The 21,109-nt window shown below is 36.2% G+C and overlaps 1 protein-coding gene across 1 annotated transcript in view; it reads right to left on the reverse strand.

The window, feature by feature from the left end:
• Positions 1–21,109, reverse strand: part of bicc1 (BicC family RNA binding protein 1) — a 92,300-nt gene that overhangs the window by 66,135 nt on the left and 5,056 nt on the right. Inside the window, exon 2 of the mRNA XM_081392653.1 lies at positions 9,217–9,263. Within this exon, the coding sequence (XP_081248779.1) occupies positions 9,217–9,263 (47 nt within the window). The remainder of the gene's footprint in view (positions 1–9,216; positions 9,264–21,109) is intronic.

Genomic DNA, 21,109 nt, shown 5'->3' on the forward strand with positions numbered 1-21,109 from the left:
AAATTATTAAAATTAAAATTTGATGGGAAAACCCCCACAGAAAGATAACACAATCCATTATTGTGGCAGATAAGTAAAACATTGAATAGAAAAATCGTCTTTTGAAGTCAATATAGTTTCCATATAACTGATCAGCATATCACCTTCTGGCCTTCAGTCCACAGAAATCCAATATGCAAAGTGTTCCACTACACTCCATTAAATATTATGAGTAGATATTTACATAAAACGAAGGCTGAATATTTTTTAAATGTGTTGGAAACATAAAAAATGGGACCTCAGAGAAAAAGCTTGAAAACCATTTGTGTACACCATGTGCCAGACTAAGACATGTTTTGGAGAGAGAGAAAAAAACTGCGTAATAAATTAAGCCATGTGATTATGTTTATGGTGCGAGCACAATCCTGCTGCGCTCCACCGTGAGAATGGACAAAATGATGCAAGACTGTGTTTGCCACCTGTTTCCTGCCCCAGTCCCGCTGTGCTGTGCCACAGGTGTTCGGCAAGGAATTGTGGGCCTTAGGACCAGACTCAAATTGGGACTTAGTTCACATAAACAGCTTTAAGTGTCATTATAAAATATGAGGGGCCTTCTATTGACTCAGCTGAGGCTCTGAAGTGTGTTTGGTTCATTGGGTCGGGGTGACATTGTTCCTGTTTTTTATCAAAGTTTGGGTACGTAGGGAGCATGAACTTACACAAGTGTGAGGGACACGTGATACAAATTCAGCCCGGCATCGTAGATGCTCTGACAAGCCTTTCCAGAGTCACATGGAAAGGGAGGAAATGCCTCAAACTGTTTCTACTGCAGAGGCCGGAACTGTGTAATATCACCCTGTTTTTCTTGATCTCCTCAAAAATTGCTATCTTTGAAGATTCCCTTCCATAAATAGAAAGGATCGGGGGAGTTGAAAAACAAACCATGGTGCTCGATTCATGCTCAGTAAAAACAAAAGCCTATCGTACTGTTCAGGAAAAGAAACGATTTGATTACCTTTCAGCTGTTCAATAAACCTCATGTGTCTCCGCCCCTTTTAAGCACTTTTCAGCTTGTCTTCCGGTTTGTATCTCCACAGCATGAAGGTAAGATCTCATGGATTTATGAATGAACCCCTCATTTTAAAATCTTTCCAGTCTACTGACATTTGTTATGACATCCGCTTCAAACATTACAATGCTCATGATAACTTTCGTTAACTCTACAATAAGTAAATACATTTCAGCAGATAATTACTCTGACAGCAATGCCATATACAGAGCTACCGCGAAAACAGAAGTTAAAATACAAAATTCTAAAGATGGCTGCGCGCTTGTTTTTTCTACAATGGCGCTTAAGGTCTATACATCAGTAAACAACACTTAACTTCACATTGGCCCTCTGAGCATCATGAAAAACAAACTATACTCTATAGAGAGACAGTGACCAAAACAAGACTAGAACTAGAACACTCCCATCTTATCATAATCAACAAAGCTGTCCCTGTATGTTTATACAGTTTCATTTGACTGTTTGAGTCTTGCAGTACAGCTTCAGTCTGAAAATATAAAAATTGGATTTCAGACATTCTTTTCTTATTCAAACAAAATCCTGTCATCCAGCATCTCCTCCCTCTTTCATCTTCATCCTTTTCACCAAAAATGTATTTTAAACGTGATTCACGTGTGGTGTTTACGTGATTCAATACTAATCAAAATATTTATAAATTCTGAGTAAAGTTTTTCGCTTTAGCCAAAAGATTGAAAAAGAGGTTCTTGAACCAATGCTGTTTTGCACATTAGCCAAATTTCTGCAGAGATGCTCCTCTGAGATTCTAAACCGCTTGGACATCTAGAAAAACGATCAAACGGAAACCTACGCTGTTAATTGCGAACAATAAAATTTGTCATTTAGAAACTTGGACAGGACGAGGCCGTTATTTTCATTGATGGTATCCATGATCAAAAAGCACATGGCTTAATGTCCAGTCATCTGTCACTTTGGTCAGAATGGCTAAGCGAGGCATTATTCATTAGCATAATAGAAACCAGCCCGTTTGGAACAAAATGACTGAACCTCTGACATATATTATGCAGTCAATATGTAATCACCTTGTTCCTGCATGAGCGAGTGATTTGTTCGCTCAAACATGCTTTTATAACCAATACTACAAATCCCAAAGGAAAATGAGCTCAGAGGATTTAGTATTCAGTGGCACAGAGTTCCATTTTTAACAAATCTTCTTTTAATACGCTCACGTTGATCTACACTCCATTTCAAAGTGACCTCGCTTAAGATCAAGGCAAGAAAGAAAGCTATTCTTCATAATGCAGAACATGTCACAATGGAAATGTTTACAGTGCAGTTTCCATGAGATGGATGGAGTCTCTAGAGGCCCAAAGCACTATTAACTCATCAAAGATGTGCTTTTTGCTCCTTTGAAGGGATACAACTTCGTCCAACAAAGGAAATGTACTATCACATTCAAAACAGTTCTCTTTCGATTTGAGTTAACGAGAACTTATAAATAATATTCCGACCTCACACACACACCATGGTCCTGGCTTGGGAAAATCCCTCGCCTTTTGTTTTGGAAAAAAATGTGTGGTAGAAAGGTCAAAAATAAATCTGGCCAACCAGAGCACTTCATTATTACGCTTAGCGGAAATCAGGCAGACAGACAGTGAGCAAGAGCGAGGCAAGTCATCTATCATGAGGCGTTGGGAAAGCCTGGCAATATTACAAACTCGTCGAGTAATTCCATATGATCCCTGTCGCAAACAGTTTCTCCTGTATCTGTGTGAGGCACAAACACCCGCTGAGGTCCAGAAGTCTGATCCTTCGCGCCAGCACACAGAGGCTTACCTCACAGCTTGTGTGTCACATCCAGCGAACGGGATTGAGGGTGGAGGGCTAGGAAACGGCCCAAATCAGTGTTTCCATGAGCACACTGTTTCAGCGTACTGTGCTAGATGTTGTTGTTCACCCTATGCATCGTTGAGATTGGCATCTTGCACGACTGACGAATGGTGTTTGTTTTTCTATAATTCATGACATCTCGTCAAATAAAGAAGACATGTAGGAAAACTCAGACTCAAAGAGGAATCGGGCCAAATGTTTTGTTTTTTTTAGACAAAAACAAGCGATTCAGCGGCGAGAATTCAAAAACAGGAAGGATCAGGTAAGGCTGAGAACATCACAGATGCAAATTTACAGAATAAGCAGCAAAATAGGTCAACCAAAAATTCTGATATCGTTCACTCAGCCTTATTGACTTATTGATTTCTTCTGAGGAACACAAAAAGAGAAGTTTTGAAGAATGTTCACGTTGCTCTTTTTCACACAATAGTGACCAGGGGATGTCAAGCGGCAAAGAAACAAATAAAGACCATAAAATCATTATGAAATAGTCCATACGTGGGGAAGACATATTTTTGTAGGCCAAAACCAAGGAACATGTTCTGGTTCTATCAATGGGTTCCATTAATGAGAAGTCAATGGTTTTTTTTTTTGTTTTTTTTTGTTTTGAAAAAGCCGGTTGCTAACAAGTGGCTAAATGGTTTTACAGAGATTGGCAGGGAGGTTAAAACATCACTGTGGCGAACAGGTAAACTCATCTACTCACTAGTCTGCTTTTACAGCCTAATTGTGTTAATAAGCATGCTCTTGCAAACTACTATGATTCAACTTTCAGAGAAAATGTATTAAAATTAGTGCTGTCAAATGTTTAATTATAATATTCATATCAGTAGGTCTCAAGCAATATGTGAGCAAATAAGTTAATTGATTTGTAGTATACTTAGTATGAAATAAATGAATTTTAAATACATTTTGAAATAGATTTTTTGAAAATCCAATAGGGTTTTTGTCAAGGAAACCAGGACGATGCTAACTTCTAGGTTGGCCTACAAAAATACGTTAGGACTTGCAAAATAGACAGAACTTTAAGTTGTAATTCATTGAAAATTATGCTTTGAAAAGAACAGCTTAGACATTCTGCAAAAATAACTTCTTTTGTATTCCACTGAAGAAAGAAAGTCATATGAATATCACAATGAATGAATAATAACAGAAATTTCACTACTGGGAAAATGATTTCCTTTATTAATCATAAACAAAACAAAAAAAGTACCTCAAAGGGAGCTCTGATTTCAGGCCTATTTAAAAGTCCAATATGAAAAAGATTAAATTGTGGCACACAGTACAATGCAAGTCTTTGTACAGACACAAGTGCAATGTTTACTTTTTACGCCCGCCCTACTTGTTGAGGCTTATCCTAGTTGCTCCAGCCAGCATGCACCTGCTTTTCATTTCCCTCCCAGAATTCCACATCAGCCTGTTGACAAATAACTTTACAACAGTTTACAATTCATCCTCATTCTATAAACAACTAGGAGGGTTTGAAGGGGCAAGGAATTTATAAAATGAGTTACCTATGATGGTGATCCCCACCAGAAAAATGCACCATGCCAAGACCAGTCGAACGATTTTCAATTAATTTCATTGTCTAAATTTGTGTAAAGATATTCTAACAACACTAAAACATAGAGGTTTAAATTTTCTGAGTGATGCACGCCTGTGTCGCCACAATGCTAGGGTGTTTGGATGGTGTCAGAGCGTCGCTATGGGGTTGCTAAGGTCTTCTGATTGTTCGTTAGTGAATTGCTATGTCATTAGCATTTTCCACTGCGTGCCGGACGGGCCAATGGCCTCGGAACTCAAACACAGAGCCCAAAATCAAGTTGCGTTTCCACTATCAGGCCAGTAGCCCAGCAGCGCTACCCTAAAACCCGCCCTTAACACGCCTCCATAGAACGACGTCACACAAATTTCACCAGCTGACTGAAAACTAGCTAGATCGCAAAATGAGCATGAAAGAAGCGAACGTTTGGTCTTTTACTTAGAGACTTAAGATTCCAGCATCGATATTTGTTTTACAATAAAAAATTTACAGTGACAGTAATTTATTCATTTGTGTCTGAAGTGCACATCAATCATGCAGAATCAAACTGGTATTTACCATTTCACATAAAAAGAGAACCTATTAGGTTGCACCTGCTTCCATTTATTTGCGATCACAAGAATGCAAGAAACAACTTCATTAAGGTTTAAGTCCAAAGGCTTACATACATTACGTACATTTGTATGAACTTTTATTAAACTAAATTTAACGGTTAGATCATTTTTTTAAATAGTTAGGCCTAATAGTGATGCTTGCACTGACAAACAACTCTAATAAATTAAATAATAGAAACTCTCTTTCAGTACAGAAAAAAGCATACTGCAATAAATAATTATTTTGTTGGCAACAAGTGGCATTTTGATAACAGTATGAATAGCTAAGCAAATATTCTAATATTATAAGATATAATATATATATATATTGCTGCATTCTTTCAGACAGATGAGGCAAGGTTTCCTGAGGTTTTGCCGTTACCTGATCAGAGCTCTCAGCGTGATAGAAATGTCTAAGGAAAAAGGGCTGAATCCCATCATTGTGCAGAATCACGGAACACCCGAAGGCTCCAACAAGAAAACGCAGACGCCATGATGGACAGGAACACAATGTTGTTATTGAAAACACGTGTAATTTTAACAGACTGGTATCACTCTACCAAAGACATGCTCTTGGGGCGTGGGGCGCTGAGTCGGCAGAAATATTTCTCTCACAGTCAAAAGACAGATTATATGTTTCTTTTTTCTAAATACCATTTCTAAAAAACAGTCTTTATAAAAGGATTTGTTGTTGCTTTCAACCTATGTGAGATAATTCCTGAGGTAATTTTTCATGAATTCATCTATGTCTCTGGGTACAGGCTGAATTTCACATTCTTACATAGTGTGTTTAGATAAAGTATTTGTTTTCAGAGAAAGTTTGACGTGAGCAGAAAAATACCACTCTTATCTTTTTTACAAGGTTCCTTAGGAGACACACTGTGTTATTTCTCTGAAGAAATATCATATGCTTCATTTTTAACATCCACTAATTCAGATGACAAATAGGGCCCGTCACAAAGTCTACACTTTGCCTCATGGACTGTTAAGCAGTCGTCCAGAATGCAGGGTTTGCCAAAGGAGCATAGTGTGAGCATGCTTATGAAACCTAAAATAAAAAACTGGTTCCCTTGACAAAAACCCAATAGGATTTTACCATTGACTTTTGGATTATTGCAGAAAATAAGCTCTATAACCAGCAAAAGATGCATGTTCATCATGAAAATCTTCACAAATGCGCACAACTTTTATGAATTTTGAAACCAAATACAATCACAAGAAGTAAAAAGTAAAACATCTGAAACCTAAAATAAAAAAATTGGTTCCCTCAAAAAAAAAAAAAAAAAAAAAAAACCAATCGGATTTTTACATTGGATTACATTGGATTACATTGGATGAAAAAATAAGCTCTGTAACCAACAAAAGTTTATGATTCTTTCATGTTCATTATGATAAACTTCACAAATATGCACAACTTTTATGAATTTTGAAGCCAAATACTATCACCACAATTAAAAAGTTAAATTGAATTGAAATTAAATTGACGTCTGAAACCTAAAATAAAAAATTGGTTCTATCAAAAAAAAAAAAAAAAAAAAATAGGATTTTTCCATTGGCTTTCAGGTTATTGCAGAAACTAAGCTCTGAAACCAACATAAGTTAATGATTCTTAAATGTTCATCATGGTGATCTTCAAATATGCACACAACTTTGAAGCCAAATGCAATCACCAGAAGTAAAAATTGTAAAGTCTGAAACCTAAAATGAAAAATTGGTTCCCTCTACAAAAACCCATTGAGATTTTTCCATTTGGTTTTGGATTATTGCAGAAAATAAGTTCTGATAACCAACAAAAGTTTATGATTCTTACATTTTCATCTTGATAAATAATCTTTACAATTGCACACAACTTTAAAGCCAAATACAATCGCAAGAAGTAAAATGCTAAACGTAGGCTATAAACAAACTACACCAACTTCCAAGGCTCATGAATTCAACGTCACCACTATTAAGCCTGCAAACAACTTTTAAATATACATTTTCTCTGAAAGTTTAAGTTGGAATAGTTTGCCCAAGCGTGATTATAAATGCATTGAGGCTGTGAAAACGGACTAGCGAGTTGATAGGTTTTCCTGTTTGGCATGATGACGGCCACGGACTTCACGGACGCACGCGAGCAAAAGTCCGTGAGACCGCAAATCCCCATTTAGGCTGCCATTTGGGACATGGCCATTGCTAAAACACTGTTCGCGATATGGAAGGTTGTGTTTATTTGAAAAGCAGGAATTGGCTTTTCTGAAGCTTTGCATCAGCTGTGACAACCCAAATTTGTGGCAGCCCGAGGCTTACGGTTCAGCCAGCCGTATCTTCCAGAACGGGCTCACCGAGACTTTCCAAGCTCTCTTAACTGGGTCTGATTATTTTCACACACCTTTCAGGTTAGCACAAATGAAACTTTGACATGTGCCAGATTTCTTACCAATATCGACTTGCTTGCGAGAGTGTTTATTTTGAAGGCCAGCATGCTCTGATTCAGGTGCTGAGTCTCATTCCTCTGTCTGGTTTCTCCTGTATTTATTCACAGCCTGCCAATTAAACCGGCAAGTGTTCGCCCTTAAGGCCATTCTACCCCACTGAATCCAAATACGCAAAGTGTGCTTGTTTTGGCGTGGCCATAAATGGACGGGAGACCTGTTTTGAGTATCCTTCAGCGAAAGGTGTTGTGTCACGAGTCACCGACTAAGTTCTGGTAGTAAAGGTGATTTATCACACACTTCACACTTTTGCACGGACTTCCTATACACTTTTGCAGAGGTCAATTTGAAATAATTTATTTAGCCATTTTAGGATCCATATTTTTTAACAAGCAGAGTTTAGCATTTCCGGCTAAAGTATCACATATATCACTTATGTTGTGTTGGATTAATAATATTATTCTAATATTTAATATGGTGATTATAAAGCATCAAGGTACACTACCGTTAAAAAGTTTGGGGTCAGTGAGATTTTTTTTTATGTTTTTGAAAGAAGTCTCTTAGAGCTGCATTTAACTGATCAAAAAAACAGTAAAAACAGTAATATTATGAAATATGATTACATGTAAAGTAACATTTTTTTTTATGTAATTTATTTCTGTGATGGAAAAGCTGAATTTTCAGCATCATTAGTCTTCAAGGTCACATGATCCTTCAGGAAATCATTCTAATATATATTTTTTATATATACTTTATATATACTTTTTTTTTCTACAAAAAAAGTTATTCTAATACTCAATATGGTGATAATTGAGCATCAAGGTACAATATAAAAAGGTATGTTTTTTTTTAATGTTTTTGAAAAAAGTAGTTGATCAAAAATAGTAATATTGTGAAATATTATTACAATGTAAAATAACTTTTCTATTTTAATATGTTTTATAATGTAATTTAATCCTATGGTGGTAAAGCTGAATTTTCAGCATCTTTCAGAAATCATTTTACTAATATTTTATTAATTTCTAATAGTTTTACTTAATATATTCCTCAGGATCTTAAATATTAAGTTGTAGCTCACCAAAACTGACCAGAGCATCTGGAAAATGAGACTTAATGCTTCATTAAGCATAGAAATGTGTCACATATACTGCCATTGCCTGAAATCACCCAATTTAGACATTCATTAAATTCTTTCCTTTTGTCTTCGGAAGAACAGAACAGAAGAGAACTGAGGTTGAGTAAATGATGACAGAATATAACAATTTTTGGACAAACTTTTCCTTGTAAAGATTGTTGTTAGGCACAACCTACAGTGGAGTGACTACATTCACAATACAACTCGTGTGTCTAACTGCTTTTCAACAAAAATATTGTTAATCACAAGACATTTTAATAGAAAACTAAATTAAGACCTTGTGTTTTCTAAATATGCTAATTTTCACTTTATTTTGACCTGTAAAGTGCTGTCATCTCCTCTTAAGATTGGTTTGCTAAGCTGTAACAGGCACACACAAAAAATCAAGTGAGCCTATTTATTGTTGCTGGATATACACAACTGCACAATGTACATACAACGATGTAGTACCGCATTTATTCTATTACCGCAGTAGTAGTATTTTGAGGCTTGAGTACCGCAGAACTGTTGCACTGCAGTATCTTGCAGCACTGATTACAGTTTGTCCTTCCGCAGAAATAATTACACATGCAACATGATTCTAACCTATTTTCTACCACTGCATGAGGCTGCCAAAGCAATGTGGTTTTCTTTACCTTTTGAAAGAAGTCCTCACCTCCGTTGACTCGCCCCTCCGTGGCAGCTGCGGAGAAGAATGGGACATTTCAGAAAAAGCGTAACATCAGGAATCACTTATGTTGGCGTATTAACAAAATCAGCAATTCATATCAACACATTCTTCCACATGGCCTTGGGTGGAAAAATGTCTGTGCAATTTAGGCAGGGCGGGGGTCATTTTCCTGTCCATTCGCAGCAAGTCACCTCCGTAGAAAAATCAATGCATTACTACTTTCTGCAGGATTGTAATAAACTTTGTGATGCATAAAACTACATTTAGAAGGTTTAAATGAAGTGTATCTTTTAAACGTAGATGTAAAGCTTTGGGTTCTGTGTTCAAACCCCATCTAGGACTTCCTATTGCTTATCTTGTAGAGTCGTAGGCTATAGCAATGGCAAAGTCACGGATTAGATTGCCCAAACACACACACACCGAGTAAGTTGTTTTGTATAAAAGCGTCCGCTGAATGTAGAAATGTAAATGTAATCCACATGAGACGGAATCTGACATACTTGTTCAGTTTGAGAAGTTTGCCAAAAACATTTGATTTAAATTAAACAATAAAATACAGACTTGTTCATCAGCAAATTTGGATGTTGTTTAAAGACATTGAAACCACAAAATGCAGCAGTTGACAGACTTCTAGAACTTTTCAGTTCATATTTCTCTGGATCAGGAACATGACCTACATTGTGAGATGCAGGCATAGTCTTGTTGGGCCAAGCTTTAAAATGTGCGTCTACTGTAATCCAGACAAATGCGACGTGTTTATTTATATCCAATGAATTACAGGGGAGTTTTTTCAGAGCCGATTGACTGAAAATTGCTCAAACCACAGGCACCGGCTGAATCAGCCCTGCTTTACCGCTAAGACATATCCAGAGGCAATGGAGGAAGCTCTGGAAGCTGAGAACAAACTGAACTCTACAGAGTTAACTACATTCAGAGAGAAAACAAAATTACTAATTTTTCTGTGATTGGCCAAGAAACAAAGCAAAACAGAATCTAATGGATTTATGGGACTGTGGAAAGGCCTCAGGAAACTATTCATAAACACCATAACCTTCTCAAAAATTATGAACAGACTTTGACCATTTTTATCCATGTTGCTCAAAACATTTGATGTGTGGCCACCATGTGCCAATAACAAGGGTGGTCTCAGCCTCACACTCCTGGCTGCCCACAGTTTGTTCTCTCAGCTTTTGACGCATATTGCACACAACACTGGAAAACACTTGTGGAAATCACAAGGTTCAATCAGATTGCTATATTGCTAGTTGGTTTTTATCACAAAATCATGTTTAAAACAGTGATACACCAACATTTTTGGCAGGAAAAAATTATGTTTCAGACAAAGAAAAAATGTACCAGAGCAGAGACGTTTAATTAGTGCCTCTCAAATGAGGCGTTTCTATTCCGTGCACACAACAATATGTCAACAGATAAACATGTCAGCAATGTGGACGCATTTCACCTTGACCAAAAATGAATGTGTGAAATTTGTTTGATTGAAATATCGAGAGGTACAAACATAGAACTCGACATACGACTGGTTTAATTTATCACTTGAGAACATGACACTCTGTAAAGAGTTCAATTACCCAATATAAGCGAAAAGCGAGCATGCTTTTAAAATGTTGTCGCAAGTTTATATACCGGTGTGAAAATGTCCTCGCCGTGACATCCCTACAACAAAGGTTTAGCAATGCTGAGGTTACCGAAATCAATATAAGCATTTCAACTTTACAACAGTCATTCATAAACATTGCTGAAACATTGCTAATAGGATGAACATCATTGGAAGCCATTGTAAAATAGACAATAATTGCACACCTGTGACAACTTGGGGTGTAAATCGGATGGTTCACCATTATACGATATGATATCGATTCTCATAGCCAACGATACGATATTTGCCGATACCTCAAAAAATTCAGTGATACGATTACGATCCGATTCGATTTAGCATATTTTCAACAGATAACCAAACACATAATTTCTACATTACTATGCAAAAAAATATTTACTGAATACTGGTGTCTTTTATTCTGTTACTGTCATTACCATTTTATAAAACCAATAAGCCACGCAAGGCAAATGCGTTACAGTGATTTTACCACAAAAAAAACATGGTTTCAGGCACTTCTTGTGGATTATTGTAGCTTGCCCACAGAAAGGTACATTTAACTTATTTTTCATTATAACTACACTTGGGAGGTCAAGCAACTGCTCTTCGCTGTTCTTCATGCCAACTTCTGTATAATAGCTTCAAAGACAGATAGGCCTATCTTTTTGCAATTGACATTATTTTTACTTGGCACTTAGTGTCTTATTGCTATGCGCAATGTGCCAACATAAGCCATAGCATTATGGAACACAAGAATAAATCAACAAAATGCTCAGCTCCACAGACAAATGTCAAGACTTTGTCCGTCAACACCATACAGTGAATAAAAACATATCTATGAATTGCTGGCACAGGTAAAACATTCACTCTTTTCCAAGATGGGCTGTGTTCAGGGAATGGATTCCCAAAGCAGATTAGTGACCCAAATGTCTTCTTTGTGACTATATTTCTTCCCTTTAGAGCAAAGTGCAAAGTTAAAGAATAAAGCACTGCCAACATCCTCTCATGCAAGGTTAGTGGTTAACCTCACTGTAAGTAAAGAAGGCCACCAGGTTATTGAGTCTGGATAGGCTACACCGGCATGAGAGGAGGCTTTTATAAATGGGTTTCTACATTAAAGAGAACATATTCAGCATAATATCTCACACCAACATGGGAAAGTTAAATAGCACTCATCTTGGTTGATTTCCTTAACTTATATCAGCCTATATTAGGGTGTATTACGATACCTGGCAATGCATCTAATAGAGAGAAATTGTAGAAAAGGACTGGGAATTGTGTGTGTGTGTGTGGGGATGGGGGGACTCAAGAGTCGAGAAAGTAAATTGGGGGGGACAGAGTTCCAGTTCAAAATATAGAGGATTTCCATCTTTCCATCTCCACATACTAGCCTCCAAACGCTATGCAAATTCATAAATATGGTGGGATTTTCTGCATTTTAAATTTAAAATTATAAAATATGTTCCCAACTAGGGTCTCCCCAGTAAATCTTGGCCATTTTCACCACTGTATATAAATGACTTCAACACTTTTACGTATATAAATTACTTTAGCGCTTTAACTTATTGTCATATTGGTTTTGTATTCATGGGATGAATCTGAAATCGTAGAGACCCTACAACAATATTTTGATTCAGTGTATTTTTTGATATGCTCTGACATTATAATTCTGGTCAATACGAAAAGCCAATAATTATTTGTATGTTAAGGCTGATACCCAATAAATGGCCAATACTACAATTATATACTATTTTCTCCACATAAATTAAAAAACCCTAAAATAATGTAAAATACTACAAGTGAAATTAGGAATCACAACATTATAATGTACACAATGAAAAATGTATATTCACTTTGAGATTTGCTAAAGATTACATTACTAAAGAAGCAGAAAAGCGATTTATATTTTTACTTATTTTATTTATTGTTTTTTACAAAAGTGTGAGCGATAGATGACATCTAAATGTAACAATAGAGGAAATGCACAACTAAATATCTGATACCAGGCGATATGCTAAATGAAATACAATCTCTAATATCAGCTGATATGGAATCCATATATTATGCAACCATAATTTCTTTATTATTATTGTTACAGGCAGTTGGGAGGACTGTAAGCAGTTTAAAAACTTAGCAGTAAATGAGAGAGAGAGACAATAGTTAGTGGTTGTTTACAAGATCCTCTTTGTTGTCTGAGCTTAAACATTGTACTTCAGAGTCATTAAGACACTGAATCACAGGATTAATAAAATACATTGAATTAAATAAAACATATAGATACTTAAAGTGCCCCTATTATGCAATTTTAAAGTTTCCTAATGTTGTTTTGGAGTCTCCTACAACAGGTTTACATGCATCAAAGGTAAAAAAAAAAAAACAGTTTAATTGCCTCATAATATACATTTGCACATCACCACATTTTCAATGATTCTCAAACGAATCGTCAGATAAATCAATCTCTCTAAATCCCTCCTTTCCTCAAGCTACTCTGCTCTGATTGGCCAGATAGCTCAGTCTGTTGTGATTGGTTTACCACATACAGCGCGCACATCGCAAACAAAAACACCCATTACCATAACAACATCAGCAGTCATGAGGCTTCCTACACCGTAAAGACAGTAACGAACAATGACGTCGATTTTACCATATCAATGCGAGCGCGAGTCCGATGATGAAACACTGGAAGAACTAGTCATTCAACCCGAACCTCCATCGCAAGGACGACTCGAGCAGGACGTTTCTCAGTGATACACTACTCAGTTTGGGGTACATTATGAGATGTTGCAACTGTAATTCCTCACCATCAGCATTAACAAGTGCATGTCCATCAACAAACTGATTATTTTACTAGTACTAATTTATTTACCGAGTATTTTTGTAATATATTCCAGTGAACACGTTGAAACTGTATCAATAACAGTGCAGCCGAGCTCTAGCGTGAATGACTGATTTAACATAAACGTTGGTAAAACAAATCTTGCTCCATACTTAATCTTTCCTCAAAGTAGTGAGAATGACAGACAATCTGCATTAATAGACACAGTTATAGGTAATAGTGGCACACAAACTGATTAGCAGAAGTATTTAAGTAAGACAGTGATAACGTGAGTTAGCCAGTTAGCAGGAGACCTACACAAAATAAAATTCAAAACTAAGTATTTTGAACACCATCTTTCAAGAGCAAGCGGTTTGCGAATCATGCATTGAACTCTGAGATTTGAGAAGCAGTCGTCAGTGAAATAAAGGGAACACAGCAAAAGTTTAGGATTATACTGTAGTGATATCATGGTAAAGATGATTTTTTTTCATTTTAACCACTGATTTTTCACATGCTTGTCCTTGGGCACTGAAAAAAAAAAACTGGCTTTATCTTCACATTGAGCACGGGGTCTTCTCGACATGATGCTATCCAGTATCCACAGGCATCAGCTGTTGGTTTAAGGTTCAAGTTTTCCCTGGTGTCTGCGCGTACAATAAGTGGGCGGGCAATATACTAATGTTTCGTCTTGACGTCACAACGAAACGGCTTATGACTCATTTGAAAAACCATTCATTTCATTGACTCAGAGTCGACTCTTGCATTTGAAAGACAATAACTTTATATACGGTGCACTTTCAGATTTAAAACGTTGCAGGATGTTTTCATTCACTTATAGCTATGTTACACACTACATGAAAGGTCATTTTCAAAAATCCATAATAGGGGCCCTTTAAATCAGATCACAATAAATAAGTAAATGAATAAATGAAGATAGAAACCTTAAACATATGTACAAACATGGTCTAATTCTTTTCTACACAACTGGCTCAACTCAGGTAAGTATGCACGAATGGACTTCTTTATGACAAAGATGCTTAGATCATTATGGCAGTATTTTAATAATTAAGTGTGAAGGTTCTGTCTCAAGTATATTCTTGAATGGAGAAATACTGTGGTTTAATCCCGCTCTGTCATAACTGTTAACACTATAACATATTATTAGTACTCCTGACCTAAATGCAGTGGAATCTTAATGGTCAAGGCTCTGGCCTGCTAACACAAGGGTTATAAGTTCAATTACAGATGGGAGTAACCCATGAACTGAGAATTAATGAGATCTCATTCAGTTGCTTCAGAGGGATTGTATCTTTTACTTGTGCACTTTAACTTGCTTATGATGGAAAACGTATCTATTAAATGTCATTATGCTGGTTCAATGAACCTCTGCGGGAACAATGGCCTGCTGTCGCCTGGAAACCACCAAACAATCGCACAGATGTGTGATGCTGCCGCGTCCAAGGCTCCAACTGGATTTGCTGACCTCATAATTGTTGGCTACAATATCATGAACTTTCAAACTGATGTCATGGAAATGTTGCACAATGCAAACAGCAGAATATTGATGGTTTGGTGGTTTTTGAATGCATAAACAGTGGCAAATTAAATGCATCACAGATTACAAACATTTTAAAGCCTCTATAGAGACCACATTACATTGCATTAGGGACCATGAGCGCACAACGTTTGTGACATTTAAGTCACAACACTATGATGTAATTTGCTCAATAACATTTCATATCAAGCAATGCACAGATGACTAGACAATGAAATCATTCTGCTCTCCGCAGATGTAGGAGCAAATATCAGATCCAGCAATTATCATTGCTTCATCAAATGAAATAAACAACACTGGATCTATTAATTTGTTTTTTCAAAAATGCTTTTAAAAAGGAATTAAAAAAACAATGATAATTAAATACACCTCTTCGATGATGAACAAAATCCACTTTAATATGTTTGTTCAGCTTAAAATGTTGACATAGCATTTTATTGTTTTTCTTAAAGACCCCCTGTGGTGAAAATCAATGCTTTTAATATGTTTTAAGATAAACCATGAGCAAATTTATCAGTCAACAACATTGCTGAGTATTTTCTGCAGTGTACCAAAGAAAGTTAAAACCGCCCCTGTTTCCTACCATCACAAACATGTAACCAATCCCGTCAACGTACGGGGCGAAGCTTTTCCTATCATGCTGTACCTGCGGTGTTTACCTGCAGCAAATGGTTTCTTGCTCTGTGGGTATTTTAACACAGTGAGCACAAGAACCACTTTAAAGGGTTAGTTCACCCAAAAATGAACATTATCCCAGAATTTACTCACCCTCAACCCATCCTAGGTGCATATGACTTTCTTCTTTCAGCCAAACACACATTTAGAGTTACATAAAAAAATATCCTGGCTCTTCAAAGCTTTATAATAAGCGTGAGTAGAGCTTGAGATTTTGAAGCCCAAAAAAGTGCATCCATCCATCCATCCATCATAAAAGTAATCCATACTAGACTTGCATACGGCCTTTACTGGAAGCCAGTAATTATAGTTCATAAAGTTATAATTATGGATATTTTTCTTACAAAAACGCATCACTTCGCTTCAGAAGGCCTTTATTAACCCCCTGGAGCCGAATGGATTACTTTTATGATGGATGGACACACTTTTTTGGACTTCAAAATCGAAGGTACCATTCACTCCCATTATAGAACTTGGAAGAGCCAGAATATTTTTTTTAAATAACTCTGATTGTGTTTGGCTAAAGAAGAAAGCCATAGCCTATACCTAGGAAGGCTTTTAATTTTGGGGTGAACTAACCCTTTAAATCAGGTACATTTAGCAATGTAGTGGGGGAATTATGTAAATTACAATGGTATGATGAACTATATGCCTTTGTCCACTGACTTTCTATGATGTTCAAAGCATTTCTAAGGATGCTGATTTTTAAAAGGCAGCTGTGACTCTGAGACGAGAAACGGAAACGTGGTTTGTGTAACATTAGCAACACATTTTTTAGCTGTTTGATAACGTATTCAAGCCAAAGGCTGATCATATTAATTACTGTAAGAGAGCGATACATAATTAAAACGCATTACCATTCTGATACATCGACTTGTAGACAACCCTGTATAACTCGCTCTTCCTTTTCTTCTTCTGAATCAGTTCCAGGTTAAAACCAATATGGATGAATTAAACCAATATTTCCACTTGCTTTGTGTAGCATTTACTACAGCTGATCGAGTGGATCAGGTAGTCCGAGTTTGTGTGACTGAGTGGAGGCGGGGCTAATTTGTATATTCATGAATTTCACTTATAGGCTACTTGGTGAGTTCCACTTTGCTTTTAGACATACACTCACAAACATCCCTAAACAAGTCCTGGCACCATTTTGAAGTGAGTTCCATCTTGTCTAGTGGGCGAGGGAAGTTTGACCGAAGGAGCGAATCAACTCCGATGTACACTTCAAGCAGCTCTATATCCCACAATTCAACTTGATTGTGAAGTCACAGCAGATTGCGCTTAAATGTGCAATAGGTCATCTGGGAAATGCTAACTAGCCTGGTAGCATTGAAAGCATACGATCCCACCCTCCCTGCAAATCGCCGTCCAAAGCCACGCCTCCTCCAAAACACATGAACACACTCAGACCAGAAGCGAGAAGACCAGAGACAACGTTATTGGATTACATCATGTATTATTCACCGGTGAGAAAAGTAACAGTAATACAATAACGAACGTAAACAACTGTTTGCCTGCCATTCTCACTCTGTCTGCACAGCATACATGAACGCTGATGACGTATGATGTCTGCGTGAACAGGCTGTGCAGTGGTGTGCAAACACATGTTGACTGACAGGAAACACATGCTATCATTTCATTCGGAGCGAATTAAATGATTGAACATACATTTTATGGTCTTACGCCTCCTACAGACGATATATATTTATAAAAATACATTTAGGCCGCTTAACATAGTGATTGCCATCAGGATATGAGGAGACTTTCAACCAGCATAACAAAAAAAAAATTCTGTAGAGAATCACCTATTGAGTGCTATTGAGAATTTCGTGCATGCTCATGAGCAAAACACATCGAATCAAACCTATTACTGAAAATAGAATAAACATTTCCAAAAATGTATGAAAAAAACAACAACATGAGTTCACTACAAAGATTACCCTTTCATGAACTTGGCAGGGACATAAGTTTTAAACTAGATTTTTAAAGGATATCTCCTTTCATCATCTCGGATATCCTTTGTCTCTGACCCTTGAAGAGAGTAAACGGAAACCATTAAAAATGATAAACAAAGCTTGCAGTTTGTCTGCAGATTGTGGGACATCTTTCACATGTCCCAGCCGAGCGTGAGTCAGTCTAGAAGAATGCACGCTTTCTCCAGATTATCTGTGGATGGAGGGTACACACCAGCAACATACGCATTATCCGCCAAAAGCTGGACTCAACAGCGAATTGAGAAACCTTTATCGGCAGCTGCCTTTCTTGGCTCTGTTTACTGGGATAAATATCCGTCAATGGCCATGTTCACTTTAAGAGTCTCCCATTTAAAAGTTGACATAATGTAGATTGTATGCTCAAGGCATATATAATTTTAATAATAATTTTAAGTTTAAAATGCACGTTCCAAAATGTAATATTTGTATTCATGTCACATGCAGTTTTGAAAAATATACATACAATTAAAATTTTTTTTTTCTAAATGCATGTTATAGATTGTGAACAATTCATCCAAGCATGTGTCTTTTTTGACCCCCTAATTTTCAATAAAAAATGTCATAAGAAAGAATCAAAACCTGCTAGTAACGGAACAATAGTTTTAAAAACTAATTTTTCACTATTATTTACAAAAGGTTTAAATAAAAACATTTAGTTATAAGAGACAATAATAACAAGAGTTCATCAAAACCACTCCTTTCCTGGTAAAAATTAACTAAGATATTCAAAAGTCAATGAATTTGTGACAGCTGAATGTAATATTTTTGACAAGACAAATGTTAATGTTAGTCTCTGAGTAACATCATTTATTTAAGCCACAAAATAAACTTCATTCCATAAAATAAGTATAATGAACTACGCAAAAAGCATTTCGAATGTCTCCATCATGTTTTATAATTACCCAAAAATCAAACATAGTTCAGCCCACACACATTATCATGTCCGTCAAAAACTTATGCTGGCTGTCACTTGGAATATTACAACTAAAAATATCGACATTACACACTCGGGCATCAGTCACTTTGCTGAATACTTGACGGCTATGAAACAAATAATTAATACCTTACTATAAAGCTGTTTTCAAATCTACATCATTTTAATATCACAACATCGATGTCTGTCAAAAAATAACGTGCACAATACACAGTAGTATTTATGAGAAGGGTTCCAGGGAGTACACGCATTTCCTGGAAAACCCACACTGCCAGATGTTTTGAATGCGTCAATGTGTTCCGAGAAAATGGCGGCCAGAGAGGCTTCAACGTTGTTTGTCAGCGACAATAACGTACATAATACATAACAAAATACATAAATTTGTTCTTCACTCTGTGAAATTGAATCAGAATGATCAGGGAACTAAGTGAAATACTTCACACTGCATGCTAAAGAGAATAAACACCAATCCAGCTGAAAAACTTTGCCGGGTAAGTGAACATCGTTCAACAACATGTGTTGGTTTTGACGGATATTTTTATGCACAAATTGCGCATTCTGATTTCTGACATTCCTGATTTATATATTTTCAAAGGTTTTTTTATTCTTGACTGATCTTTTTTTTCATAATTTTGGCAAGAGATAAACTGTAAAGGAGTGTTCTTGAGATGAATCCCTGTCATGTCCAATTAGACACTCATTTGCTGATGTAATATATATTATAAATTGATAGGTGATTTTTTATAAAATGTAGCTTGAATACTATCTTCTCAGTTGTTGAAGGTGATTAACAAAGTTTGATAAAATGTTTGTTTTTTTTATCTTTCCAATATATACAGTATATATATTTTTTTTAATTACCCCTTAGTAGATTTTGACTGCTTTTTTTGTGTGAACAATTGTTTAGTAGATTTTGACTTCCGATATCTTCCAGAGAAATGACAAACTTTTCTCTGGTGACATATGCAGGACTTGAACACACTCCGATTCTTTCTTACAATCGACTGCAGGCTTGCATCCAAATCTGCCATCATCCAATCAACAACCGATGGATCAAACCAAGTCCCACCAACCTATATTTTTTTTCACTTGTATGTACATCAAAATATTGAAGGAAAAGGACTATCGGTAATTCCGTTACATCACAACTTTCATGTCAAGTGACATAATCATTACTTTCAAAAATATTTTCAAGGTATTTTTCTAATAATTACATTTTCTTGGGGTTATTCTATCTGATGTTTGATAATCTAAATTTAACATGATTTCATACAACTTTAAAATATCTATAGTTTATCTAAAAAAAAACTGCAGTACTATACTATAACTTTATAGTACTATAGCTTTTAAGAATCATTTTAATGAGACCTTTTTTATACATTTTGATCTCACAGTGACCTACACATTTTTTCTATAATGTTAAATAAACATCTAAATTATATATATTATATATATATATATATATACATACAGTATATTCATATATATATATTTATTTATATTTTAATATATCTAAACAAAAAAATGCATTTTACTTCAGAAATGAAAACATTTCATAGAAGAGTTGTATCATTCGGCTATATTGCATGTTTAATATATTTCTGAACAACTTCCAGAAAAAAAAAGGCCGCCACGTCATTGACCCTAAGAGCAAAGTTCCCACATATGCAGGCGGCTTAAATGCTGTTTTAAGCTACCATCTGGGAAGCAACAGCCAGGCATGCACCAATTAAAAAATAATTCATCCTGTAATCCTTATGCCTTAAACTGTGCATAATGTAGTGTATTTAAGTGCAATAGGTGTGTTAAGTGAATAAAGAAATGCCAGTAACATTACTCATTCTGCCAGGAAACTCTTGGGTGGATTCTACCCAGTCGTTTTAAATGAACTGAGAGGTTCACCTAAACACAAACTATGAAATGTAATTACAGATTATTTTTTGTATATAATGCCAATGCCAATGGCAAAAAATGTTTCTTCAATATAAATGACAGTAAGACATGCCTATAAACAACGCGTGACAATGTCATATCCAAGATGTAACACATTTACAGGTTGGATTGCTTTGAAAAACAACCATTTCGTTTTCGACTCAAATGAGTTGAGTTAGTAGCTGTAGTGTAATGGCTCGTTCTTTTCCTTGTCATAACAAAGTCTCTGGTCCGCGCCAGCATTTTTTAAAAACAGAGACTCTCCAACAGCTGCAGTGAATTATGTGCTGTGAGCGCTGGGACTCTTCCGCCCACCACCTCTCAAGGGTCCCTCA

This window comes from Scardinius erythrophthalmus (genome assembly GCF_964197995.2).
Source record: "Scardinius erythrophthalmus genome assembly, chromosome: 18".
In the NCBI taxonomy this organism is placed as follows: domain Eukaryota; kingdom Metazoa; phylum Chordata; class Actinopteri; order Cypriniformes; family Leuciscidae; genus Scardinius; species Scardinius erythrophthalmus.